The sequence below is a fragment of the Strix aluco genome, chromosome 5 (assembly GCF_031877795.1).
Source record: "Strix aluco isolate bStrAlu1 chromosome 5, bStrAlu1.hap1, whole genome shotgun sequence".
Taxonomy (NCBI): Eukaryota; Metazoa; Chordata; class Aves; order Strigiformes; family Strigidae; genus Strix; species Strix aluco.
Window position 1 is genome coordinate 1,272,004 of NC_133935.1, and position 27,854 is coordinate 1,299,857.

The 27,854-nt window shown below is 45.7% G+C and overlaps 1 protein-coding gene across 1 annotated transcript in view; it reads right to left on the bottom strand.

Annotated features, from left to right (window-relative positions):
* Positions 1-16,139: 16,139 nt before the first annotated feature.
* The window catches only part of SHISAL1 (shisa like 1), a 150,486-nt gene continuing 138,771 nt past the window's right edge, over positions 16,140-27,854 (bottom strand). Inside the window, exon 5 of the mRNA XM_074825607.1 lies at positions 16,140-21,103. Coding sequence (XP_074681708.1) covers position 21,103 — 1 coding nt within the window. The 3' untranslated portion in view covers positions 16,140-21,102. The remainder of the gene's footprint in view (positions 21,104-27,854) is intronic.

Sequence of the window (27,854 nt, forward strand, 5' to 3'; positions counted from 1 at the left end):
CTTTTCTCACTGGCACTTGGTCCTTGGTGACTTTTTTTTGTCTTCAAAGTCAATGTTAGGCTTAGCTTATAGGTAACTTATTCCATATTTTTGTGCCTTTGAGAAAGGTGATGCATAACCTGCCCTTTCTCAAAGGTATTTCAGCTTCACTGCTGTCTCTTTTCCTTGCAATAACGATCTGCAGAAGGCCCTGTAACGAGGATTGATGGGCAGCGCCCCAGCTCTGCCCTGAGCAATAAGGATGTGGGGAAGGGAGAGCTGACAGAAGGAGCAGGTTAGTGCAAACACCACCGGCCAGCTGCAAAGACAAATTGGCTTTCTGAAAATAGCATGGCATTTGAATTGAGGCTCCTCTCCAATGTGCATTTATACTTCTGGAAAAAAACAAGCCAGGATTACATTTGCCAGCCGTTCGGTTGATTTAGCTGAATGGGTGCAAGAGTTATCATTCCGTGTCTGCTGGGGAGATCTTCGGTCCCCAGGGCTCAACGCTTTGTCTACATTCGGTGGCAGGCTGATAAACATCAGGGGGATTAAAGTGTGCAAGTGGCTTAGGAAGATGATTCTTGGCAGGATTTCACTCTTTGAAAGGGGAGTCCTAGCTGATGGCTGCTCAGTAATGTTTAAAAAGTCCTTAATGAGAACATGTAAGGGCTGAAGTTAATATATTTTGTTTCTGCACAAGCTCTGTCACCATCCTCGGCGAAAACACGGCCGGTTGCTGGGTGGTAGTGTCGGGTAGGCTTCTCCCTGGCCCCCCGTTGGTCAACACAGGTCAGGCCAGTCCAGCAGCTGCTGGGTAGGCTTGGTCCTGCCTCGTGCCCTGGGCATAGATGAGGTGACCCGCTGAGGTTCCCGCCAGCACTATTGTCTGTGAGTCTGGGACGGGCTGTATTTAGACTTAAACTCTGCTTATCTGCTGCACGAGATGTGTTTCAGTCCTGGGAATTGGTTTTATTTGCCTCCATTTTGCTTTCGATAAACTGTTGGAAAACTGGCAGTAAGAAAGGGATTTTTTTTGTTTAGTTTTTTCCTTGGGTCTTTTTTTTTTTTTTTTTTTTTTTTCCTTTCAAAGAGAAGTGCTATTTAAAGGTGACACGCTGCTTTCCAAGCGCACTGTATCTGCATTAAAAATTTTGTAAATATGGGCAGAAGGGTTTTCAGCTTTGAGTTGTATTTAGTTAATCACCCATTAGCTCTCACTAAGCTATATTATTATACTCCATTATCTGAGAGTTTATTAATGCTGCAGATAACCCGGGTGTGCACCGTGGCTGGGACGGAGGGGCAGAAGCAGGGCTTCTCTGCCTGTGGATCTTCCTGCACGCAAGTTTGCTGGAGTCTGACTGTGTTACAGTGGAAACAGAAGAAAGCAAACAGGCTACAATGGGGGCACGTAACTCTCCTTTAACGCTGGTAGAGGACAAATCCATTCTTTTGGGGTAAGTGTTTTAGAAGCTGCAGCTGCTCTGTAGTGTGTGGCTTATTGTTACTCCAGGGCAATAGTAATTGATATGTCTTTGGCCTGATGCTTTGTAATGTAATCCTTAAAAAGCTTTGAATGTTGATGCAGTTATGCAATTGAGAAAAGAAGGTAATAAAGAAGAACAAAGACTGTAAATTAAAAAAAAAAAAAAATAAAGTGGGTAGGAAAGGGAAAGAGATGACCATTTCCTAGTACTGTCTGCAATCGGGTATGGAAAGTCCCAGGAGATGGTTGTGGCTCCACGGCAAATGGAAACCCCGTGGAGGATGTTGGGCAGTGGCAGGGTGCTGGATCTTGACACCTCTGCACCCCTTGCTGGTTTTGAATATCCCAGTGATCTGGGGTGCTGCTTCCCACCCCAGTGACCTCTGTCGTGCCACTAGTAAACCTACGGAGGGTGTGGATACCGGCAGGCAGCGGACGGCTGCTGCTGCAGCTGAGATGCCGGCATTGGGCTTGGCCAAACTCGCTCCTGGCTGGGGACAAGGGGCACTGGGTGGGCTGGGCTCTTCCCCTGGGCTTGGGGCACTGCCCGGGGCCAGCCGAGTCCCTGCCGGTGCTGGGGCTCCGTCCCCCTGGTGCAGCACGGCCGACCATGCATGGCCGAGGGGGCGGCGGCACAGGCTCAACCCTTCGCTTGTTCCCCACCATCTTCTTTTCACGGTTGGTTGTTTCTTCTGTGCCAGAGAGCGCCAGATCAGACTCACACACAAGCGCCGCAGGAGGCTCGGTGTGTTGCTGAAAAACAGCCTGATAAAACAAACAAATATCATCATAAAAAAATAAGCAGAAAGTCTGTTAAATAGAGCTTCCCTTGAAGAAAAGGAAAGTATTTCACGCAGCGTACAGTGGATTTTCTGGGGTTTATTTTGGTTATTTTGACCTGCGAAGTTGCTGAAGCCTCAGCCGGGTGTGCGTGCTGTCGTGAGGCTGCTCGTGCTGGGAAGGCGTCTGCAGCCAAGGCTGAGGAACTGCAGGGGCTGAAGGTCTCGGTGATACCTCGGTGCCGGCACATTGTGCACTCTGGCTTTTCAGAGGAGCTAGCTATTGAGTTTTACATGCAAAGAAAAATAGTTGAGGACTATATAGTTTGAACTCAGAGGACCCCAGCTATTTTTTTAATTATTTTTTTATATATTTTAAGAGAACAAGACTGCTTCTTGCAGTCTGCTTTCTTGCAGAAAACCTGCCAAGATAAAATTAGTAGAAGATGTTGTGAGGAGTAGGCCAGTTGCAGGGGGGATGCTGAGATGGAAACCCTGCTGTGTTGGGGTAGCCTCAGCTCTCTGGAAGTAGGAAAAGACAAAGACAGCGTCAGCCTGTGATACTTCCTGAGGATAAATTTTATAGCACTTCAGAGGACGCTGCAGAAAAGCCTTGACAGCGTTGGGAGCAGTATCTTGAGGAAGGCTAGAAGATCAGTAATCCTCCTTTTCTCAGGGGCCTACTGATACAGCCCAGACTTTGGTGCTATTGAGAAGACATCCGATGATTTAACCCGCACTAAACCTCCCAGTTTTATGAATACGTGTCTCTGATACGTGGCTGAATCACTGCACTCTCAGACAAAAGCAGCAGCAACTATCAGTGAGCAGAAAAGGAGGAGGTAGAAGTGGTATTGTAGCAGTGATCCAGGATCACCTTGCTGGGCCTCTTTCCAGACACCTCATATCACTCATCACTAGCTTTAGCTTTGCTGACATGTTGTTTTGTCCAAGACGTTCCCATTTTAAGGTCTTGCCCTCTGTGACTGACTTTTTTTGATTTTTTTGGTACCGTCTAAAACATGCCTGTTATAACTTAGCTATAGTATGGTTCGCAGCCCATGGGCCAATGAGGTGCTTGGATATTGCAGTGCCCTGGCACATCTGGGAATGTGTTTCCCTCTTGGTGTAGCATTTTGGAATAGCTCCTTAAGCGAGGCTGGTTTGGATGCAGTTAGGCTTGTGCTCTCACAGTTACCCTGCAGGGAACCTCCATCAGGCCCAAAAAAACAAGTAAATAAATTCATGTTTTAAGGTTTCTCCGATAATTGTTTTTACACGTGTTAGGGGAATTAATTCCACAGCTTCTGTGATGTTTGAATTTCTCATTCCCTGTCAGCACTTCAGCCTCTTCAGAAGTTTTTGATCATCCTGAAGAATTTTCCTAGTAAGTTGATGTTGGAAAATCTTTCCCTCATTATTTTTTAAAATAAATAAATAAACAAAAGTGTATGTTTAAGGCTGATCTTTTTATGACCCCACAGAAGCAAGGCAATGGAAAATGTCAGTCACTCCTGGTTGATGTGCCAGTTACTGACAGGAGGAACTCCCGACCCTAAAGGATGAAGTTCTTCAGCTCCAGTTTAACTCCCCTTTAGCTGGAACAGATACTCATTTTCTGTGGATCAGCACAGAGAAGGATGTGAGTAGTACCTAAATGTATATATCTGCTAGTAGTGCTGATCAGAGAACAGATTGTTTTACTCTGCAAAAAAGTTGAGATCTGGGGGGAGCTTCCCCTCCTCGCTCCAAGTTAAGCGTTTGCAGAGACTGTGTGCAAGAATTCATTTAATTTCCATTTTAAACTTTAGAAGAAAATGTAACATAGTACATACGGCTTGAAAGAGTTTTTTTTTAAAGAAATCCATTTTGGAATACATCTTTCTGAAACATCTGTGATGATATAATAAGGTCCAACTTCATTTTCATGAGATTGTTTCACTCTATATTCTTCCAGTTTTGGTAGAATTGAGGCAGCACTTTCCACTGAAAAAACAGTCAGTGAAAAGATGTCCGGATTCTGGCCGCCTCCTGGGTGTACTCACCTACACACAGACCTCACAATGTGGTAGTGGTGCTCTTTGGTCAAGGGACTTAACCTTACTCGTACTACTTGGGCACAGCCTTCATTTAACCTCCCAGCACACCGCAGACTTTCTCTGCTATTCTGTGGTGCTCTTCTGGAAAGTTATCCTTGCCTCTGTTTACATTTTTTCCACAGAGTTGGAAACGGGTTCCTCATAATCTCAAGAAGAAAAATACCTTTTATCACAGAGCCTATGTAGAGGTCGTGACTATTATACATCAAAAAGTGTTGGCGGTTAATTAAATGTGGAGGGAGGGTAACTCAGCTTTAAAAAGTATATTATTTCTTTTTGGTAGGGAAGGGTGATGCTTACAGTTACCAGTGCCTAGCTGTGTACTATAAAATGACAGCAACTTTGTTTGCACTGAAAAAAAATTCCATATGGTGAGTATGTAAATGAAAGGTTAGAAGTAAAAAATAGTAAGTATGCTTGTTGGTGACATCTTGGTTGGTTTTATTCTCTCTGTTCTGGTTCAGGATGTTCGTCCTTAACTTTTCAGCTTTGATACGTGTATTTGCATGCTTGGTTTTTGTTTCGGTGAAGAATTTTTTTTTGCCAAACTAGTTAGGTGCTTGCTTTTTTTTTTTTTTTTTTCCTATTTTTTGTCTTTATTTAACCTTCTACAAGGGCCCCTTCCTCCAGCACAGCTCAAGGGATAGAAAACAGCTGCGTCTTGTTCCTTGGAGCTCAGGGCAGAGCTCCTGGTCTGTGACACCCCCAGACAGAAGAGAGTGCCACCAGCATCTCACTTTTCATCTTGGTCTGTTATTGGGATATAAACCATGTCTGCTGTTACTGCTTTATATGCTTAGCAGATGGCCTTGCTGAAGCATGCCACAGGGATCAAGTTAATTTTTTCTTTTTTTCTTTAAGTTGCTGTTGTTGGATTTTGGCAAGTCGTTTTGCCTGAATCCCTTGACTCAACGCCAAACCACGCAGGGCGGAGGCGGCACCTCGGCAGCTGCGAGCGAGCCCACCGCAAGCGGCTGCGGGCGGCCACGTGCCCCGCTGCCGCATTGGGGCTGCCGGGGTCCCCGGCTCCCCGGGGCGCTGGTGGCAGAGGGGTGGCTGTGTGGACCCCTGGCCAGGAGGGCTGCGATGGCACGTCTTCTCTGTGCCCTGGAGGTGGGGGGCTTGTTTTGGCGGGGGGCAGCATGTTGGGATCCCCAGGTCTGCCACCTGGCAGATCTTGCAAGTGACACTTTGACGCCAGAGCCAGCTGTGGTGGAGCCACGCTTTGAGTGTTTCCATTTTCTCTTTGAGAGTGGAAGGCCTGGCATGATGACGCTGGAGAGATGCCCCATTGCCGACATGCCGAACCCATGTTGAGCCATTTGGGATGGGGAAGGTCAACCCAGGGTCCCACCCCACACCCCTGGGGCTGTGAGCAACGCCTGTGTGACAGCTTGAGCCTCAGTTGCCTGAAGGGTGAAATACATCTAAGCAAAGGCTTGGCTTGCTTTGGCAAACTGATGAGTTAATTCAGATATACTGAAATGTTTTTGCTTATGTATATATATTGAAGCCCATTGTTGGGCGTTGGAATGGGCTGCCCAGGGCAGGGGTGGAGTCCCCATCCCTGGAGGGGTTGAAGAGTCGGGTTGACCCAGCGCTGAGGGATCTGGTGGAGTTGGGAACGGTCCGTGTGAGGTTCATGGTTGGACTGGAGGAGCTTCAAGGTCTTTTCCAACCTAGATGATTCTGTGATTCTGTGATCTTCTTTGCCACCTCTTCTGAGGTGGTTTGGAGATGCCAGGGCGGGGTGAGCTGCCCAGCCAGGCACTGGGGAGGGATCACGGCGCTACGCGGGGGGCAACCACTTGCTCAACGAGCCTCCTGCCTGGAGGCGCAGGGATCAATGGGGGCAAGGGGGGCACAGGCTGAATCGAGCAGGTTTGCTCTGTTGCACCACACTGTGACCCGCTACCACAGCCCCTTGGGAGGAAACCGGGGCTGAGGGTGTCCTCAGAGGGATGAGGTGCAGGGGGTGGTGGGGCTGAAGGCAAGCATGTGGCGTGGTGTTTCTCAGTCGTGTGAGAGCTAAGAACAACCGTCGAGGTGGAAAGAAATTTTAGCTCTGCCTTGGGACTCACTGAGCACACACACAAGCCCGGTGATTCAACAGACACAGATGAAGGGCATATTTTTCCGCAGAAGGTTTTAAGGGGTTTGCTGGTATGAGATGAAACCATTGATGTCACCGGTAACATCACTTACCACACTGACGTTATCACTACCCAGACCACACAGGCCATCAGCAACTTTAAGCTTCCAGCTATTAATCCCTCTAAATCTCCTTGTGTTCTAAGCAATGCTATAAATTAGCAATCTTTCCCCCCCCTCCTTTTTTTTTTCCTTCAGAAAACATATTCAATTCACTTTATGCTTCCAGAATTAAAGACAATGTTGTGGGAATTGTGTCCGAATTGAAATGTTCCTTGTTTTGCTAATATTTTATTGCCAATAGTTGTTTGTTTGTTTGGTGTGTGTTAATTTTTGGAAAAAAAAGAAAAGTCCAGAAACAGCTGGGTATACATTAATCTTAGCTAAAAGCTTTTCAGCAGATTAACCCTGGAAGGCAAAAAGGATGTGAACACAGCTGGAATGCATGATTGTTTTCTATTTCAAAGGAATATCCATAAAGCTTTTTATTTTGGGGGTTCACACCGAGCATAACAAAGTTATCCTTTTCTGCCTTCCTTCAGCCTTCCCTTTACAAGTGTCCCAAGGCTGACGTACTATATAAATTTATTTCTGTTGGGCTGCCAAAATATGTTGCCTGAATCCTTCCCACCCCTCTTCTGGGCTATTGGTGGTAGCTCTGATTTCTTAGGGATTTTATCTAGTTACGGTAAATTTGCTGGGAATTCATTAACAGTAAGAGCAAAATCAAAGATTGTAGGGCATATGTGTAGCTCCGTGCTTGTGCCACACTGCTGTAGTAATGTGCCTGCTGTGTACTGTAGTTTTCTAAAAAGTGCGTCTTTTACTGCTTGGTCCTGGAGGGCAGCCAAAGGCCCTGCTGGGGTGTGGGGTTTAACTGCTGAGCACCCACCACCAGCACAAAAACCAAAGTGTCAGGAACGAAGCGTCAAGAGTTTCATTTTGGAGGCAGAAGCTGAAAACAGGGAGAACAGAGTGGGGAATGGAATCAAAACTTTCATCTTGGACTTGGGCGAAGCCTTTTGCTGTCCAGGTGTTGCTGTAGGCACACGCAGGTGCCTGCACACAGGCAATGACGAGAAGGTTTTGACTCCGTTGCCACTTGGTGTTTGCCAAATGCCCTGTCTCCAGGAGGCAGGAGAAGACCACCTTGGGTTCTTGCTGGCTTTGTTCTAGCAAGTTGTACCAGAAACCAAACCCAGATTCAGTCAACCCCAAGCTACCTTCTCGTTTGGTTGGTTTTGACAAAAACACATTTGGAGGAAAGAGGGAGAAAGGCCTGTGTGAACCTCTGCCTGATGGGCGCCTGCTTTCATTGATGTGCTGATGTGCAGCTTGTGCTAAAGTCTGTGCTGTGCTTGTGGGCAGATGGTCCCTGCCCCTGGGCTCAGGCTGTGAGCTGGAGGCTTTGGGCATTTCACTCCACTGACTCTCAGGTATCGAAGCTTGTGCCATGCCCAGTGCTAACAAACTCAGCTCTGGGCGGGAAAGATGAAGACTTGCTTGAGTAAAATCGATGGGCTCGTGTGAACATGCAGCTCTGCCGAGGCTGCCGCACGCTCCAAACCCCTCCCGGCACTCAGGACCTCTCAGTACTTTGCCCACTCTTCTGCTTTTGATTAGCAGGGCCAGACAGACCCCACTGTCACTGTGCTGCTAAAAACCAAAGCAAAAACCCAAGGAAACCCCCAACCCTAAACTAGAAAGCAAACAAAAACTCCCATCGCTTTGATCCTGACTGTTTCTATCTCTTCTTCACATGTCTGCGACTTCCACGATTCACAGAATCACAGAATCCCAGAATCATCTCTGTTGGAAAAGACCTTGAAGATCATCCAGTCTGTGTAAAGGAGGCGGACACTCAAAAGGGCCCATCGTTTACAGAGATGATGTAACAGCTCCTTTCACAACTTCATGGTGCGGTGCAAGGGGCTGATCCGGTATTCCTGGAGTGTGGGAGAGAGGTCTGGACAAGTGTGCTCTAACTTAAATTACTGTGAAATTTTTTTTAAAACCAATGTCTGTCTGCAATGTCTGTACAGACTGTCTGCTTTCCTCTCTGCCTTCTTCAACACACCATCTGAAAACTTAGTAAAGATTTCCAGGATGTTCCCTTGCAGTGCTGGACACGTGCATTTTTTTATGGACCTGAGATGGTGAGAGATGAATTGCACAGCCTAAGGGTTTAGAGAAGAGCTTCTGACAGCCAAAACCCCACCCGACCTCTAGTTGCAGTCTGGCATTGGGGTCATGAAATCTGTCTGCCACATCTGTGATGACAGATTGACTTCTCAGAAAATATTGCTAGGTAGATTTGGAGAGAGGGTATTTTAGATAAAAGTGATATAGGAAGTATTCGGAGGCAAACATCCAGGGGTGACTGGATCTCTAGTCTGTTCTCCTACAGCTTATTGAAAAGAAAAAAAGGATAATAAAAAAAAATTAAAACCTTTACTGCCCATATGACATCATATTTCCTCTTGAGCTAAGTGTTTTGATGAGAAATATTGCAATTAGGTTTTAGTTGATCCTTTAGTGTTGTTTTGGTAGGGATTAACTCTTGCTGCTGACTGAAGACGAGTGTGCTTGAGCTCCCACTGCTTTTTGCTGGAGCTGTGGCTGCTGGGGCTGGCAGGGGAGGAAAAGTTTCCCTGCTTGATGGACAGTTTATAAAAATCAGAGAGATCTTTGTTATTCTAGAGCTGAAAAATGGTAAGAAAGGCTGCTATGACAGCTGCAGGTCCCTCACTCACCCTCCTGCTCTGCTGGCTAGAGAGCCCTGGGACTGTTAACTTGCTGCCCGGACATGAAAGTACAGGGGGTGCAAACTCCTTATTGAATTTCCAGTGAAGAAAGAAGCCTTCCCTATTGTTCATTTATCACCATTATAAGAAATAACTTGAGCTCCTTGGGGAGGGGCACCTCAATATGTTCCTGTAATAGGGTAACCCCATAATGAAATTTAGGCTTCAGTTTCACCATCGGCATTTTTCTCCTTTGTGAGTTTGAGTCTGGGGGAAGAAAAAACTTAGACCACCTGTTTTATTCTTTTCTGGGGTTTATTAATCACCAGAAAGCAAGCAATACCTCCCGTATGAGTGTGGTTATTATTGCTTTCTTCTTGCTTCTGCTAGAAATGTTTATGAGATGTCCCACTCTTCTAACTGAATCTGTTTGCTTTAAATCAGTAGTTACATTTTGTTTATTAAAACCAAACTTTCGCTTATTGAGTATTGTTGTAGAATTAATTACCGCCCTTTCAGTCAGTTCCTTCCTTTTTCAGCAAGGGAGAATTAAAGCAGCAGATGCTGGGAGTACATTAGCCACAGCAGTTTTCATAAAGCTCTGACTGAGGCCTCGAATTTGCTCTTTTGTTACGCACATGCCTTGACCTAGAGCTTTTCCACATCAAGGCGTTAGAGGAAATCCATCATATTTATATCCAAGCAGGCCCTACTAAGAGGGCCTGAAACAAAGGCCGTGCAACATTCTGCAGGGTGGGCATTTTCTCAGTTTCCTCCCTCTGATACAGTCTAGGCAAGAAGAAACTTAACCTTTGGCTTTATACTCTCTTCTGTGCATGCCCCATAAACTCCAGGGCCCACGCTGACCTGTTAAGATCTGGTTGCCACAAAGGTAGTCCACCCAAGCTCCGTGCCTGTTGTCACACCCTGCTCTCATGCCTTGCAGACAGCACATGGAAACCCACGGGCAGTTCTGCTAAAGCCAATGGCTTTGGGTGTGCCGGGCAGAGAAACCTGGCTACCTGCCTGAAATGGCAAATCCTGCAGTTGCTTTGGGAAAAGCTTTGTGTTTTTGCAGAAGCCCCACCCGGACGGTCCAATTTTATATTTTCCCATGAGTTTTAACATTTTCTACGTGTATTTCAGTGAGTACCCATGCGTAATGCTCATTTTCTTATTGTAATTCTGGAGGAATTCGTGCTATAGCTTACACAGGCTTGAACAGGGCGGCTGAGCTGAGGGCTCGAGCTGGGAGGTGGCACAGTGCAGGCGAGCCAAAGGCCAGCAGACCTCAGCCAAGCAGGCTGAAACTTTCTGGATTTGGGCCAGGTGTATCTTCGTGCTTCCAGACACATCCTTGGTGTGTGCTCGCACGTACGGGGTGAGTGGCTACTACTTTTGATCTGAGGCAGCCTCTGGATGTTTGACTTTGCGGTGGGAAGGGAGCCTGGCTGAGGAATGCAGCTGCTACTTGGATACGTGCAAAGAGCCGTGCTGCCGAGGAGTTTGGGTTCCCTCTGGCTGAGAGGGGTCTCAGCTCGCAGTTAGCAGGCATGCAGCTTGGCCTGCCTTCAGACTCCGCTATTTTTGCCCTGCTCTGCTCCAAAGTTTATTTGCCGGTTGCCAGCTCACCGAGGTTTGTCTGCTCAATTCATCTCAGCAGAGCCTGGGCAGCAGAAAAGCCAAAGCCCGACCCTGAGGTGCAAGCTGGGTACCAGCGGGACAGCAGAGTGTGGTTTTAAGTTGCAAACGCAAAGCACACACTTAAAAGTGTTTTGGGTTTTAACAACTCTTCCTTCCCCTAGTACACACAGATGTTTCTGGCTCACAGGATAAAGGAGGGAAACACCTTGTTGCTGCCTGGTGATGGAGAGAGGAACGGGAGCCATGTAATGACTCGAGCGTGTCCAGAGAAGGGCAACGGAGCTGGTGCAGGGTCTGGAGCACAGGTCTGATGGGGAGCGGCTGAGGGAACTGGGGGGGTTTAGTCTGGAGAAGAGGAGGCTGAGGGGAGACCTCATGGCCCTCTACAACTCCCTGAAAGGAGGGTGCAGAGAGGGGGGATGAGTCTCTTGAGCCAAGGAACCAGCGCCAGGACAAGAGGGAATGGCCTCAAGCTGTGCCAGGGCAGGGTCAGACTGGCTCTTAGGAAGGATTTCTTTGCAGAAGGGGTTGTTTGGCGTTGGAATGGGCTGCCCAGGGCAGGGGGGGAGTCCCCATCCCTGGAGGGGTTGAAGAGTCGGGTTGACCCAGCGCTGAGGGATCTGGTGGAGTTGAGAACGGTCAGTGTGAGGTTCATGGTTGGACTGGAGGATCTTCAAGGGCTTTTCCAACCCAGATGATTCTGGGATTCTGTGGTGGGGCTGGAAAACCACACCTGCGACAAGGGGAGACGCGGCAAAGGCAGCGGCAGTGTCTCAGGAGGGGCCCTGGAGGGGAAGGGCAGCACAAGGGACCCTGGATCAAACCTCGGGAAGTGGCCACAAGCAGAGTAGGAACCTGCCCCTAGCAGCGGGCTGCAGGAGTTCATCACAGCTCTGACAGAGTCTCTTTTGGGAACAAGGCTTGGTCCAGAGCACGCGGGGCCCTGCGGTGGGATCTCATCTTGGAGGGCTGAACCTCTGGTGGCTACAAATGTGGGGCTGCCAGGATTGCAGGGAAAAAGGGGCATGGCGAGGGAAGACCACGGTTCTGCCAGAATATCCTTTATTTAACTGTCAGGGAGGAGAAGGGAAAAGGAAAACTGAATTTGCCCAATTTGTCCATTCCTGCCAAAAAGGAATGCGTGTCTCTGAAAAAGGATGCTGGAAGCTTTAGTGCAGAGAAGTGTAAGTAAGGAGATTTCTTAATATTGGTGATTCTCCCCTATAACAGCATGGCCTGATTTCCTGTTGTCTGAGCATTGGGAAATGGGAGAAGGAGTTCAAAGTTCAAGTAGTCCAAAGATTAATATTTTATTTCAGTCCTGAATCAGTTCCAGTTTCGGGCACTTCTGAATGTCTGTGGTAGCCCTTCTGTTGCTGTGAGGCTGAAGTACCTGAGAAAACGGATCAGGCCCCCAGCCGAAGCCATCAGCTGCTGATGCCTTGGCTGAAAAGAACAGCAGTTGTGTGCAGAGTTGGGGGGGGGACACACAATGTTTTAGAAGGTGAAGCGGGTGGGTCCCTGCAGCTGGGCCTTTTCTTGCTGAGTGCCAGGGGGCATGGCTGGGTCTTGGGGAGCGTGGGAACGCCTGAAGGGGTGTGAAAGGTCTGCCTGCTGTGGTTAGAGTGGTGGCTTGTTGTATGTGGACAGTGGTGGAAAAAGCTGTGGAATGGAGGAGTGCTGACTGCACAGCACCAACAACAGAGGCCACCTCCCGTGCCACTCGCCCGCAGCCCAGGAACTCAATAAAAATTTGACTGTGGGCTTAAGCAGTGCTTTTTATTCACGTGGCATTTGTATGGGTAGTCTAACAAAACGTAGAAGCTGTGAGACTCACACTATTCCATGATTTCTTTTCCTAGAGTTTGGGGCTTTTAATTTTTTTTATTAGCTAGAGATAAGTTGCTTTAACAAACATCCATGTGGCAAAGAGAAAAGGGAAAGGTTGTGGAATGTCTTTGAGCTCCTCTATCTGCATAATAATAGCAGGTATAGCACAGGGATGCTGCCTCTGCTTGCTAGATAAATTCCCAGTTGACTTTTTCTGGTGGCTGCTCAGAACGTGTTCATTCCAGGAAAGAGAAGAGTACTGTGTGGTTGAAATGATAATGGAGTTTATACAGCAAATCCCAGCTATCACTTACTCACCGAAGGTGGTAATTCCAGCTGGGCTACCACCTGCCCCAGCAGCATTTTCCAACGTAAAATCTTCTAACAAAATCCAGGCATACTAGAGAAAGGCGGCTTTGCAGTGAAGCTTGATACTGTGTAATACTAGTTATCAATGATCTAATACACTTGATTCCCTGGACAGCAAATCCTGGAGAAAGGAGCTGGTAGATACTATGCTGGGGGGCAAAAAATTCGAGGCCAAATGAAACAAAGCTTTTTAGATGCTTCTAAAATTGGAATTGTTTTCAGTGGTCCTACAGGAAGAAAAGGCATTTTTCAGGAGTAACTATAAGGCAGTTAAAATCAAAATTAATTAAAAAAAATGTTAATTGGGAGAATGCCTTAAATTAAAACTGGAGCTTAGCTGGCCAAATAGGAGAGTATTCCTGAACATTACCTAGATCAGGCTTTTTTCTTTCTTGTCAAAGCCAAGGATTTAAGCCCAGTTGTCACTGGTAGTTCTCACAGGACAGAGCAGCTCTTCCCGTTCAAGCGCTGTGACTCTTTGAGGGCCAGAACGTGGCCTGAGACTCCCAGCAGCTCCCCTCAAAAACTTTCCTGACGCAGGCAGCCTCTTCGTTTTAAGTCTGCCCTGCCTTATGCGCGGGTTGCTTTGGTCTGTGAAAGGCTCAGCAGTGAGACGAGTAGCTAATTCCAGTGGGACAGCACTGCAGGTGAGAGAGAGGCTGAGAGATGCTTGAGAAATGCTGCGTTAATATTCCCTAGCTTCAAAAAAGGAAACAAAAAGAAGGAAAGGAACTAAAGCAGGCTTGCACAACAGCGGAGGTAAGTATGCAGGCACAGAGCTCACATCAGAGAGCGCTGCTTTAGTTCTGATGAGCACAAGGCACTGGGGAAGCGCGGCCGGTGCTCCCAGAGGGAAGCAGGGAGAGCCTGTGCTTCAGGGAGGATTTATCCTGGGGGCTGCAGCAGGGAAACACAGGCAGGATGCTTTGTTTCCACTTTGTATTTTGTTGGAAAAGTATAAAAAAGGAAAGTGCAAAGGCTAGCTGATGAAAGTCTAGTGAAGAGAGGCGGAAGAGTTTCCCTCTCTCTAGATGACTCTCAAGTCCTACTGATTCCTCGTTATCCTCACAAATAAACACCAGTGGTGGAATTGCACTTGATGAAATGATGAACTAAAATTTGAGAAGATATAAGGCTCTATACAGTTCAGCTGTTTGAAGAAGAGTTAAAATTCTGATTGGGAAATTCAAGCCATTATACGCTCAGACATGAATGCCCACACATACCTAATACATCAGTATGGTCCGTGTCCCCCCCCCTGCCCCCCGTTTCCATTTTCTGCTCAAATTAACTTTTGAGAATAACTTGTGCGAGAGGGACAGGGTCTTGTTGTTGAAAGTAAATATCAAAACCAAGACACCTTTTCTCTCCTTGTCCTTCTGTAGGTGTGAATAAGCAGATCAGCGCCCTCTCTGCTTTCCAGTAAGGACAAACAATTTAATGGAACTGGCTGTGATGCTCCTGTTTGTTTACGATTTGGTGATAATGGCTCGGTAATGGCAGGCTGTAAGTCATTATCAGCATTTTAACATCTTCTATGGAAATTCCAGGGATATTTAATTTGCTCACTTGGTATATAAAAGATGTTCCTGCTGAGCATAATATGTTGAATATAATTCTTACTCAGTTACTAGAAGCCCTCAGTAAAAACTGTTGAAACTTGGTAAGGGAGCCGTAACACACCCAGTACGTCAATTTACCGTTTCTTTTATCATTTGTCTTGTAAATTTAGCTGTTTTCATGATTGCAAGTGCAGTTTGAGAAGGGGAGTGGGTTGTGGTTATTTGTATTTTTACATATTTATGTGTTTTTAATACTGTCTTTTGTCCTCTCTTTCTTTCTGCAATACGTCTGCGTAAGCCTTAGCACAGTGGGATGTAATTGTGGTCTCTTACAGTTGCAAAAACCCTAAGAATTATTGAATTGTTGCTGTAACGAAAACAATCCTTTTTCATTTTTGCGCTGATGTTCATAGTTACAGAAGCTGCAGGAATGAACTATGTTACATGAAATAACCGACATTACAAAGGATTTCTCATCTTTTTTTTTTTTTTTTTTTAATTTAGTTTGAAAATTCCTGTGGTTTTGGCTGTTTAGGTGTATTCCTGCAGCACAGTCTCTAGTCTGGGGCTAGCGTTCCGATACCCAAAGCGTAATTTCTACTGTGAAAAGGTACATCCTGTGTTTGTAAATGCCCGAGTTTCACTTGGACATCAAAGGTTCAGGATGACCCAAGGAGGGCGGAGACAACAGCTGAGGAAAATTTATGTTTGGGAGCCATGGGACAAAGAAGAGCAAGAACTGCTTCTGTCTAGGGGAGCAACCTGGACCGAGAGGCAAGAAGCCCCCCAGGACGCTCCCTCCTGGCCGTGCGCTGTGTTAGGATGGAGACTCCCCGTGTGTATTATTGAAATCTTCTTGAGGAGTGGGTGGGTGGAGGAGAAGTGTATAAGCAAAGCTACCAACAGAAAATTGCACTTGCTTTTTGGTTGGGTTTTTTTTTTGGTTTTTTGTTTTTTTTTTTGGTGTGTGCTTGTTTAATCCAGTTGTCAAAAATGTTCCCTTTTACTAGTCTGAAAGCTGAAATCTCAGCTCAGCATGCTTAGTATTTTTGGAACACTGGTAATGATCCCTCCTAAACGCTGGGTGACAAAGGGACCTGAGAGAGCACAGTATGTTTAGAAAGTCAAAACCTTTCTGGAAAAACTGTCCAAATCCTTCGGCCTGGCTTTCCTCACAAGTATCTGGTATTAGCAATTGCTGGAAATGTGATGCAGACTAAATGGGCAATACATTTATTTATGCAATGGCCTTAGCTTTTTTTTTCTGGGGTGTGGTTTGGGTTTTTGGGGGCCTTTTTTCCCCCCCTCCAAATCCAAGCATCATTCTTTGCAGTAAATACACTCTCTTCATTTCCCCTTCTATAAACCACTTGTATAAACTCCAGAGTATTGGTATCTGGGGATTTCCCTGCAGATGGAAAAGAAGCCATGAAGTTTGAAGCTACTGAAAAAAGTGGAAACTCAAATCTCTACAGCTATTCCAGACAGCCTTTGAAACACTAAAGCAAGTTTTATTACAGAGATTAGTTTACGTTACACTCATTTATTAAAACCTAAGGACATCTTTATAAAAACTACCGTATATAAAGACAAGAGCAGTGCAATAGCAGTGTAAAACACGTTTTTGGTTTACTTGGCAATCACTTTAGAAAGACAACATGATTCATAATATGAAGTTAGAGAATGCTGCAAAAAATAGGACAGGATTAGATCAAAAACTAGATTAGCAAATCACTGAACACTGGCACGTATTGATTTCAAACACCGAGTGTTATGTAAACAGTATTATTGTCAACATATTAATAAAGAGTGAGAAATCACTGCAACCCTAGAATTTCTAGTTAGCTTAATTAGCCTAAAGTTTGACTGCTGACTATTGAAATAGACTATTGTACTGTATATATTATCTTCTTAGTGATTTACTATTTATGTAAAAAGGCGGACTAGAGGAAATGCCTGTCTTATACAAGAGAATTCTCGAGGTTGAGAAAAGATATTTCTTCCTGGTGAGTGGGTGAGGTTTTGTTTTTGTTGCTTTACATTTCATACACCATCACTGGTGGCGAAATCGAACTGACTTTAAAAAAAAATAAATCACTTCGACATGTTACTTCATCGCTTCTTCAAGTGGACAGTCCTCATACAGAAATTACAGCCATAATAAAACTATTAAAAACAGTTATCTAAAATAGCTGCTACAATATGCTGAAGTAGACATTAAGAGGCCGGATTGTTTTCACTCTGTGTTTTTGTAAGATCGATAACCAGGCACAAAAGATGGTTAATTACAACACCAAGTCCTGCACAAGCTTTATAACTTATCTTTTTATGTCCTATGTTATACACAGCAATTATTAAGAAGTTGGACACTCAGTTCTCGGTAAAACTGAAGAGAGAAAATGAGTTGGACAAGGAAGGAGGCTTCTGGAGCACGAAGGTCATTAATAGCCACTGAGACAGACAGCTGCCATTGGTAAATAGGGTGTATAGTGGAATTATACACTTCTGTAAATGTTAATTTTAGATCCTTTGTTTTTCCAACCATAGCAGGATGGACACAGAGGAAAATATACCTATTTTAGTCCAAGTCTTTTCTTTTAGAGAAAGATTGTGTTTGAACCAGTCTCTTTCTGCAGCAATAATTGAAGAACTAATTGCAGTTTATCTGGCTCACTGTAATTTCGATCAGATAAATGCAGAGGGGTATCAGAGCACAGCTACACAGATGGCTGAGATGTTCAGGTGACTGTTTGTCTAGCCAGTGCTCTTCTACAATGTCCCAAACGCTAAGGGAGAAGGGCCGATAGTGATGGTGGTAGGGAAACACGTGTGGTGCACTATTTCCCTTCAGTTTAAGGCCCAGCAAGCATTAGTCTTATTCAGGATCTTCTATTCTGCTAAATTAGAGAGGCTATCAGATGATTAGAACACAACTGATAAACGATTGTTCATTAGCTACGACATGGATTTATCCATAAATTAATTGGTAGGCAAAAATCAGAATTTCAGCCAGAGAGTATCTACCTTATATTAACTGGCTCTGTAGAGAGAATAAAAGAGAACAAACAAACAAACAAAAAGCACATCAATTACAAGGTATACATGTACTAGAAGTAAAGCATAAAACTGCTCATTAATAACGCACAATTCCCAAAGGGAAAAAAACCCTTACAAAATACAGTAAGTCACACAAACCAGTATCTAATACAAATTCCTTCATGAACATAAGCTTTTTACAAAGCTCTCTGTGGCGGTCATCACCTCACAATGAAAGTAGGTGCTGGCAGAAGGTAAAAGGAGCAGTTCCTGCAAGCGCCAGGGTAAGACTGATTACTGTCGGTACGTACGGCGCTGGGTGTCTGCAGGGTTATGGGTCTCGGAGCCAGTGTGGGAGTGTGGAGAAAACGTGATGTTGGCAGAGGCGGGGATGGTGTTGCTTCCAGCTACTTGGTTTCCTCTGCTTTTGCTGCACGTTGGCACTAACAGCACTGCCTTACATCTCACAGGGTCGCCTTTCCCTGCCGAAGCTCTCATCATCAAGCAGAGCAGTTTGGACTGTCTGCCAGTACCTCTGAACTACTTACAGTGTGTCCTTGCTGGGGGTCCTTTCTGTTCCCAGCTGAAGTGCTTTGAACCGTTCTGCAATGCTCTGATTACATATTCTTTTTAGAAAACTAGAATCTCTTAGGTTTAGTCTGAATCAAGGTTTAAAAATTACTGCCTCTGTTTTATTTGAAGCGCTACATTTCTCACAATGTAAAACACCCCAGCTGCACTGTGGCAGCTCCGTTACGGCTCTGCAAGCTGAGCTGCACACAGAGATGTGGACCCAGGAGCTTCTGTGGAGCGAGAATGGGCCAGGCCTTAAGCTTACCTAGGACAGGATGGAGTCTTAACGCCTGCAGGGGGGCACTCGCACCTGTGGCATTTGAGTTCTCTATTAGCTGTTGTCTCACTCAGTGATACTCAGCATTTTGTACTAGTCAGTTTGCAAAGAAAAGGGGCATATGTGTGTGTAGGGGGTTGGTAGTGGTAGAGGGGCTGCAGGGGTGGCTCCTGTGAGAAGCTTCTCAAAGCTCCCCGGGCTCCAAGTCAGCCCCACCTCTGGCCAAGGCTGAGCCAGTTAGTGATGGTGGTTGTGCCTCTGTGATAAGATGTTTAAGAAGGAGAACCTGGGAGGAGGAGTTGTGAGGGAGACACCTCTGCAAACACCGAGGTCAGTGGAAGAAAGGAGGAGGAATGGGGGGAGATGTGGCGGGGCAGGGACCCCCCTCAGCCCGTGGGGAGAGGGCAGCTGTGCCCTGCGCCCATGGAGGGCATCAGGGGAGCAGATGTCACCTGCAGCCAGGGGAGGGCCCCACACTGGAGCAGGGGGATGTGCCTGGAGAAGGCCGGGAGGACTCTGAGGGCAGCCCGTGCTGGGGCAGTCTGTGCCTGAAGGGCTGCAGCCCGTGGCAGGGACCCATGCTGGAGCAGTTCATGAAGAGCTGCAGCCCAGGAAACATCAGAGAAGTTCATGGAGGACTGTCTGCCATGGGAGGGACCCACACTGGGTCAGGGGAGGAGTGTGAGGAGTCCTCCCCCTGAGGAGGAAGGAGCAGCAGAGACAATGGGTGATAAACTGGCCACAACCCCCATCCCCTGCCCCACTGTGCCACTGTTGGGAGGAGGTAGAGAAATTGGGAGCAAAGCTGAGCCTGGGAAGAAAGGGAGGGGTGGGGGAAAAGGTTTTTCTTTAAAGATGTGGTTGTATTTCTCACTATCCTACTCTGATCTGATTGGAAAATTCAGTGGTGGTAGTGCTCAAATTAAACTGATGTTCTCTTTCTTCCCCTAACGAATCTGTCTTTTGCCCATGACCATAATGGCCGAGTCATCCCTCCCTGTCCTTGTTTTGATCCTTGAGCCTTTTGTTATATTTTCCCCATCCCACCAGGGGGGAGGAGTAAGCGAGCAGCTGTGCGGTGCTCAGTTGCCCTCTGGGCTTAAACCACGACACAGGCTCATATTGGTATCCTCCCCACATTGGGCCTTCCCTGAAGACTGGGCACTCCTGTGGTATCCAGCCTTGCTGTGTCCCCAGCACTATTTATTCCTGCGTGGCTTTCGTCACGTACCATCGTGCACTCTGGTAGCTGTGAATTAGCTCAAATCACTGAGTAGTCTGTCCCCTGTGAGTTCAACAGAAGACTAAAATTCACTCAAATCAAAGAGGTACAAAAGGGAAACTTGATTGTTCATTGACAAGGTGTTCCTCATGTTGGTTGTACAGTAAAATATATGGTTATTTTAAAGATACTCAGATCTGCAGGACAAAATAATGAAGGATCAATTTGGCATTATCATAGCTTTGTGTTATAATTTCTAGGTGAACTCCTCTGTTGGGTTGTCCTTGCCAGGTTCTCTGTGTATAGATCTTAAATAACTGAATTTCACATGATTTGCTCATGTAATTGATAGTATATGATTTAAAAATAAACCTGTCCTATGGAAAGTCAAGTCAAGCTCCTGCATCCTAGAGACCAAGTACTCCACATACTTCTGTGGTAGCATTGCTGCCCTTCTGGCTTACAAATGAATTCTTAGATTTGTGAGGGGTAAACTCCGAAGCCAGTTGGTGGCTGAAGGAATTGGATTATTGCCTTGTAAAGCAGAGGGACAATGGTATTATTGCTTTTAAAATATATAGTTTGTTGATTTTCTTCTGTTTCTCTTTCAGCTTCAAGGAGGATGGGGGTGGAATGGGGTGTCTGCGTTGCTTCTTAATAAGCACCCCTCTTCAGGAGGGGGTGCGAAGCTGGAGCCAAGATGTGCTCAGAGGTTTGAGGTCTTAGCATTGCCAATGACCTTAACATGCGTATTAAGGTTGAAACAATTGCTACCCTGCAGTGTGACTCAATGAAAGGCTTTCACTTACCTTGTAATGCATGTGACAATAATGGTTAACAGTGATGGAGATTGCCAGCACCTACCCTATTGTGACAAAATATTCATCAGAGAACTTTGGAAAAACTCACATTCAGTATTCTGACACTTAGATTAGGCTCAAATGGCAATAGACAGATGGGGAGGCAAAGAAATGTTATCTACCAAAGGTTTGTGTTGTGATCTTTTTCCACCTTTGTGTGGTTTTGCCAGAGCAACTTAATTTTCTTCCTATTGAGCATTTCCTCAAATATGATGCTTCCTTTCAGAGATAATATTGTCTGCCTAGAATTAAAATATTGCTTACAGACTACTTTCTTCTGGAGACTCCTTCTATATCATTTGCCTGTAGAAGTTGTCTGAACGGTGTTTCTCTTCAGGTGACTTGCTCAATCTCCCTCTTTTAGTCTTTCTCTCTCCTGCTTATCCATCTTTTTTTCAACTCTTGTCATTTAGTTGATTTTCTTGAAAGCTGCTCCTTGAAGTCTGATCTTACCTCTCCCATCTTGAGGCACATCAATATAATTTTCTGGAAGACATAAACCACAAATGTTCCCATAATTTTTCATGAGCACACAACATCAAAGGATTTCCTGTAAAGAAAAACCTGTAGTTTTCTCAGTTGTGGATTAAATTTGGGGAGGCAAGAACGAGGAAGAAAAAGGTGAGAAAGAAAGGTCTTAGGAGGCCTCTACCTTCCCTCATTAGCTCTACTTGGCCCAGTGTAAGCTCGTGTGATACGGATGGTTGCATCCTCCTTCTCTTTTTCTCTGTATAGTCAGAGTGGGGGGCTAACCTTGTTTCTCCCTGTTTATATTAAACTGGTTCTGGTTCTGCAAAATATTAATCCCACAGTAGGTGTGCAAGTTGCTTATTCTTACCTGTAACCTAGGGGAACACGGAGTGCTGTCTAGCTCCTGGGTCTGGGTGAATACCTGAGCTGCTGCTGATGTGCCAGGCCAACCCCTGGGTGAGCACTGAGAGGGAGTTTAGCAGGCAGGGAGATGGGATGCTCTCCTGCAGGTCCTGGAGCCTCGGCTGCTGGAGCCAGCGAGGCTGTATGCTACACGATAAAAACCAGATTTCACCCCAAATTGCTCTTTCTGTAGGTATGCCAGTGTACCCACTGCACATTGTTGTGTTGTCTACTACCTGTGAGATTAAAAGATCAAATACTTGCCTGAAAAGGGGAAAGAGGAAATGCAAAGAACTGCTAAACTCTTAATTTCTACCGCTTGTAGTCTACTCTGAAAGTACAAAGTGCAGAGGCCTTCCTTCTGCAACCGCAAATTTACTTTGAAATAGATTTTATTTCCGTGGACAATCTCACTGGAGCTGTTTACATGAGCAAAGCGTGCCTATGACCATACTGTGAGTGCCTTTATCAAACGGCATGGAGCCATCCTATTGCTCCCATTACCAGGTATGCATCAGGCCAAGCACAGGCTGCTCGCTCTAACCCCTATTCCTTTCGTACGATGAGAAAATGCGCTTCTATTTCCACGTATGTAAATGAGTAAGTATTATATGCATCTGCCTTCCTCACAGAAATGTGAGGATTCATCCTTTTTTGCTTGCAGTGCCTCCTGGACGTAAATGCTTTAAATCTGCCCATCTTCACCCGGTGCAGGGTGTGCGCGTAAGTGGCTGCGTGATCCGTCTGTACATGAACTATGGCTGCGTGGAGGTAAACTGGCTGAAAGCCCAACCAGGGAAAGTTTTGAGGTAGGCCAAGATTACTAATCATAATAATAAATTTAAAGCAATGCATCTGTGTGCTCAAGCAGGCAAGCATAACGGTACGAATACAAGCTGTTGGAGGCACAGTTTGGTATCCTAGTAGCAACAATACTTAATTAACTTCTCCCACCAGAGTTCTTTGCATATTGGGTATTCCCAAGTCTACGTGCTACATTATACATATTGCATTCCATTAATGTATAAAATATAAAGAAACATCTGGTTCAGACAGCGGAATATCTGTGGGAATCAGCATGTTTGAGGTTATCTGGTGTTCTACCCATCAAATCTATTCAGAACACGAGGCTTGAGTCTCAACTTTCGCGTCAGCATAACTCCATTGGAATGGCAGCAGTGAATCTGCTCGGAAGGGCAAGGTCGGGTAGGCAGCCACCTGAGCTCCAGCTCAACTGGATTACCTTCAGTTAGATTTAGGCATTTCTCACAGTACTGTTACCCATGAAGGACTTTTGAGCAGAAACATGCCATTTTCTCATAACTCTAAGGATTTAAGCCTTCACCCAAACCTCAACCAAATGAAACCTACGTCAAGGTTTGACAGTTAACTGCTTTCTAATAATCGAATAGCCTAGACAGCTTTATTCATGTCAGCAATACAAAAAATACTTTGCATTGTTTCGTTCTGTCACTGTCCTTTTTTGACGTTGGTAGAAATGAATACTAACAAAACATGCAGACCTGCCTCTTGTGAGGTCTGCAGGCAGATGAAGTTTAAAACAAGTTGTATCTAGAAGAGTCTCCTGAGACTTAATTTAAAAAATACCTGGGAAGAGAGAAACTGAAGAGCGTGAGCAGATATCACGGCTTGGAGTCACCTACATCATTCACAGAACCTTCAGCTGTTTCTTTTCACTCTTCTGTAGAGTGCTAGGTGTGCTTTAGCTCAGATGAAACGCTTTACTAATCTACAATCTGCATAATTTGAACCACTAGATTGTTTGACTTTATTGTTTTTAAAGAAATGTTTAGAGGTGGAGCAGGTAGAGCAGGACAGAATGCAACTTTAAATGTGTCAGACCCATCAGACAGTTACTCTTTTCCTGTACCGCAGAGTCCCAAAGTTGCTCCTGGCCAGACCCTTCTTCCAAGGTTAATGTAAAATCAAGAGTGTCACCAAGATGGTATGAAATGAGAGTTCCTGGATCCGAAGACCATAGGAAAGTTTATTAACATTTGTATGTAGCACAGAAGGTAAAATATCACTAGTGCGAGTTCTGTCAGTCCCCCTCTGTGCGTGTAAAGCTGAGGGGGAGGATGCGAACACGCAGAGCACACTCAGCTCGGAAAGCCATACACCAGGTATGAAGTACTCACCCTGCGTCTTCCGAGCTCCTGCCTGAGCCGGGTGCTGCATCAACAGCTTCTGCCTGAAACTGAAGCCTGACAGGACAGATGCCAGGCTAAAAGGTTCCCTTCCTCTAGCCAGGAGCGGTTGTGGTTGGCTGATGGACGCCTGGACAAGCGAAGTTGAGAGGTGCTCCTTCAGATCGTCCTGCAGTAGTGGGATCACTGAAAATACTTGCATTTTCCTAAGAAAGACGAGCACTAATTTCCCTCTGCTGTTGGCCAGAGTATATTATATCCCAGCCTCCCAACACAGCGTGTTTGGCAACAGAAACCCTGTATTTGTCACTTCTGGTCACTTCTGCAGGATTTTAATGTATTTAGAGCTGAAGCGTGTGCTCTGGAGGTGGCTCAGGTTGCTCCTACTCACTAGCAAAGGTCCCTGTCATTGTGTAGCCCCCCCAGATTGCCATGGCTGCTCTACCCGATGGCTCAGTGAACAGCACCCAGTCAAGCTGCATCGATTTCCGTTGCCCGGCAAGGAAGTAGCTAACTAAAAGATCGCCTCCTCTTCCACAGCAATGACTTTGCATGGTGGCTTAGTTCCACTGGAAAAAATGACATCCATTAATAATGAAGGAATGATTCAGAGCCTCTGGAGACAAGTTTTTTTCAGGGACTTTTGTCATTTTCTGACAAATGAAGTAAACAGTTGCCGCATTCACCGTTCCAGGGCCTCTTGCTTAGTTGGTGTTCACATAAAAGCTCCATCAGTCACCACAGCCCCTTCAGACCCCAGATAACAAAGCAAACGGTCTCCGCAAATGTCCAGATCTCGTTCTGGCATAAAATTGTTATTACACTGATCTAAGCAGACCTGCACTGATCTACGTCTGTTGAGGTTCTGGTGCAATGCCTTCAAATCTGGTCATGCTGGGAGGGGAGGAGAAGCTTTCACTCTCTCTGTTCATAGGAAGAGCTTGGATACCAGGCTAACAAACAGCTTTCTGCAATAAGAAGCCCGTGGCGGATACACTGATTATTATAGGCAATAGGAATGTCCTCCTTCCCCATAAATGGAAGGACAAAGGAGGACAAAGCACAATGCACTAGATTTTGAAAAAAGCCCCACAAGATTGAAAGGAAGGATATGAGAAATTAATTGCAGGACAAGCACTAAGTGAAAAGCTATTCACTTGTCTAAATATATTACAAACCAGAAAGAAATAGAACATAATCTAATCCCTCTGCCTGTGGAGTCTGCCAAAGAGCAGGGAAATAATTTCCATAGCTTGGCATCTGTACACTGTATTATACATAGCATATAACATTATATATAAAATGTATGCTGAAAGGCTGCTCGGGTTACTAATTCTTAAAAGTTATGAAATGCCAGAATGAATGCTGCCAGGGCAATCTCAATTTGACTCTCTTGTTTGCGTGAAAGAAAGCAGAAACTCTCAAGACTTTTTAGGTGGGGCTCGTCATCTTTTAATTTGGGAGAACACCAAAATAGCTGAAGGATTCAGGTTTTTCTGATGTAGAGGAAACTTCAACAGCAACTAAAATTTGCTTCAGGTTGGCTCAGTCTTGAAGAGGTCAAATGTTTCGGTGTTTTGAATTGACTGGGAACACTTCAACATTAAGCAGCGGCATTGGATGTTGCCACCTTGCCATACAGGATTGGTGGTTTGCCCCTATTTTCATCCACTGGCTGACTGATCATTTCCTGGGTTACATCACCTTTGACCAGTACAAATTTTCCTCTGGTCTAGCTGGGAAATGCACCGCGGCACCTGCATGAGGTCAGATGAGAGGACTGCCTTAAAGGGTGGCAAATCAATTTTGTCACAGCTGTTATCAAAATGGCCACCATCACTGGTAGCCATCACTAATTTTTCTAAGATAACAGCTGGATCAGGGAAGATAGACAGGTAGTGCTTAAGAGTTTAAAACAAAACCCAGGCACTGGGAATTTTCAACTTGAAAAACAGACTCTGAGCTTTCAACTGTTCCTTCTACCATAGCGGACAATTCTGCAAAGGTGGAGAGAAATGTCAAGATGTGTTTGAGGGCTAATGCCTTAGGAAGGTGCTAGGGCTTAAACAGAATAAATGTGCAACACATGCCAGATTCATCAGTTAAGCAAGCCCTTACCTGCAGACCTAAGAAAAGACAACGGAAATACCTGGGATGTGTTGAGAATGAAACCAGAAGCTTCTGCCCTGGTAGGTATGCTCTTGGTGGTTGGGGGATGCGTAAATGGGCCAGCTGAGAGACTCCCTTTGGTAAGAAGTCAGAAATGTCTGGGACGCTTCTATCTGTCAGTTGTTAAGAAACACTGTGGGACTTCATAACGGGCCTGTAAGCCCCAGGGAGGGCTGGGACAGATGGGCTTGTAAAATCTTGATCATATTCCATGGGGACGCTTTGGAGGGGCTCCTACTTGAGGGCAGGTACCAACTGTATCAAGCTGGCAGTCTGTAACTTATCCAGTGCGGGTGTGAATGGCAACTAGAAAGGTTATTACGTGCTCTGGATTAAGCACAGCTGCTGAGCTGTGAACCACAACTCGTGTGAGTCGTGGATCTGGGCTGTAGCACCAGAGTGCTCAGGAGATGAAGCAGTTCCCCGTCGGTTCCAGAGGAGACTTTCTCAGCAGGATTTCTCTGCCCTGCTGCTCTTCTGGACAACATAACCTACCCCTTTGCTATCACAGCTTGTGAATCACCATCCTTATTTAAGAGCATCAGGCAAAAGATAGGTTGGTTGCAGCAAGGAGTGGAAGAACATGCATTTAGCTGGTGTCTTCCAAAAGGACAAGGCCTACTGACAAGTCTTCTGCAACATGCCCCCAGCAGTGCTGGGATGTGCTGTGTACTTCAACACACACAAGGCTATCAGGAGAGAAAGCATTTGCTGCGGGGGGGTTACAGATTATACCAAGTCCTACTGCAGCACCAGAAAGCCTGCTTTCTGTAATTTCTGTAACTGATGCTGGGAAAGCCACGATCACGTGAGAGATGCTGTCTGCTCATATTGTTGCTTTGCAGGTGGGAAGAAACCATCTGGATTATATGAGTTTCCTTTGGGTTGTGCTTACAGCAATGTATTTGCCATGCGTTAGCGCTGCAGGACAAGGGCGTACCGGGTTAGGAACAAGTCAGGCATAATGGGACCAACTCAAACGTGCAGGTGGAATAGGCCCTACCTACCAGCCACTGGAAACGGGGCTGCATGTCGCCCGTCACTGTTCTCCTCCCTTACACCTGCAAAATATAGGTGGGAAAGAGGCATGTGCTTACTTCCATTGTGCCTTCAGAGCAGCACTGTTATGGAAGCTAATTATCATATAAAGGCTTAATATGTTACAAAAGTGAATGCTGTCAGCTGTCCTAGACAACGGAGAATTGTAGCAATACACTCTGTTTACAATGCTTGAGAAAGGGTTACTAGAAAAAGTCAAGGACACAAATGATGGAGTGCAATTTTAAAGAAATTTCCATTTTAATTATTTGTTACGAGTGTTGGTAAATCTGGCTTTTAAATTGCTCGCTCCACTTCTTAGGAATCTCATCTCTTTTTTTAGCCTGGCTTAAGCTTGTGTAACTCCCGTAAGGACTGGGGGATATAAACCAAACTGCATTTCACATCGCTGCTGAGCACCGCTCGTGGGCTTTAAAGCAGCTTTAGAAACTTTGGGAAGATCTTGTGTTCCCAGGGGCTAGGCTGCCTCGGGCACCTGTACGGGACAAGTTGCTGCGGGTAGCTGGCAGGTACCTGCTGGCCAGGCCTTTAGTTGTGCTGCTGTCCCGCAGAGGAAAGGTTGGTGGGTCAGGGAGGTGCAGGGCTGCTCTCCATACCAGAGGGACATGCAGCAATTGGAAGGATTTACACTCTACTGCTGCTTCTTTCCTAGCTAAATCTGAACCCAACACTAAGACGCTCCAAGCCCCCCACTAGGGTGTAGTCACACACGAGATAAGGTTACTCTCACCAGTGCAGGGTCTTTGTTTGCCTCTTTAAATTACATTTTAATTTGATTCCGTGACTTCTTGTTCCTAATATAGAGTTCAAAGATGGTTTTCAGAGGAACACTTCGGCTATAGCACATGTTTGGGCTTCATAGTGGTGGGCCCACTGGTTCAGACTTGTGTCTTGGGCAGCGCCCTGAGCCGGTACCCACAGAGCTGGGAAACAAACTGCGACTAGTTAGAAATTGCCTCCCAGCTCTC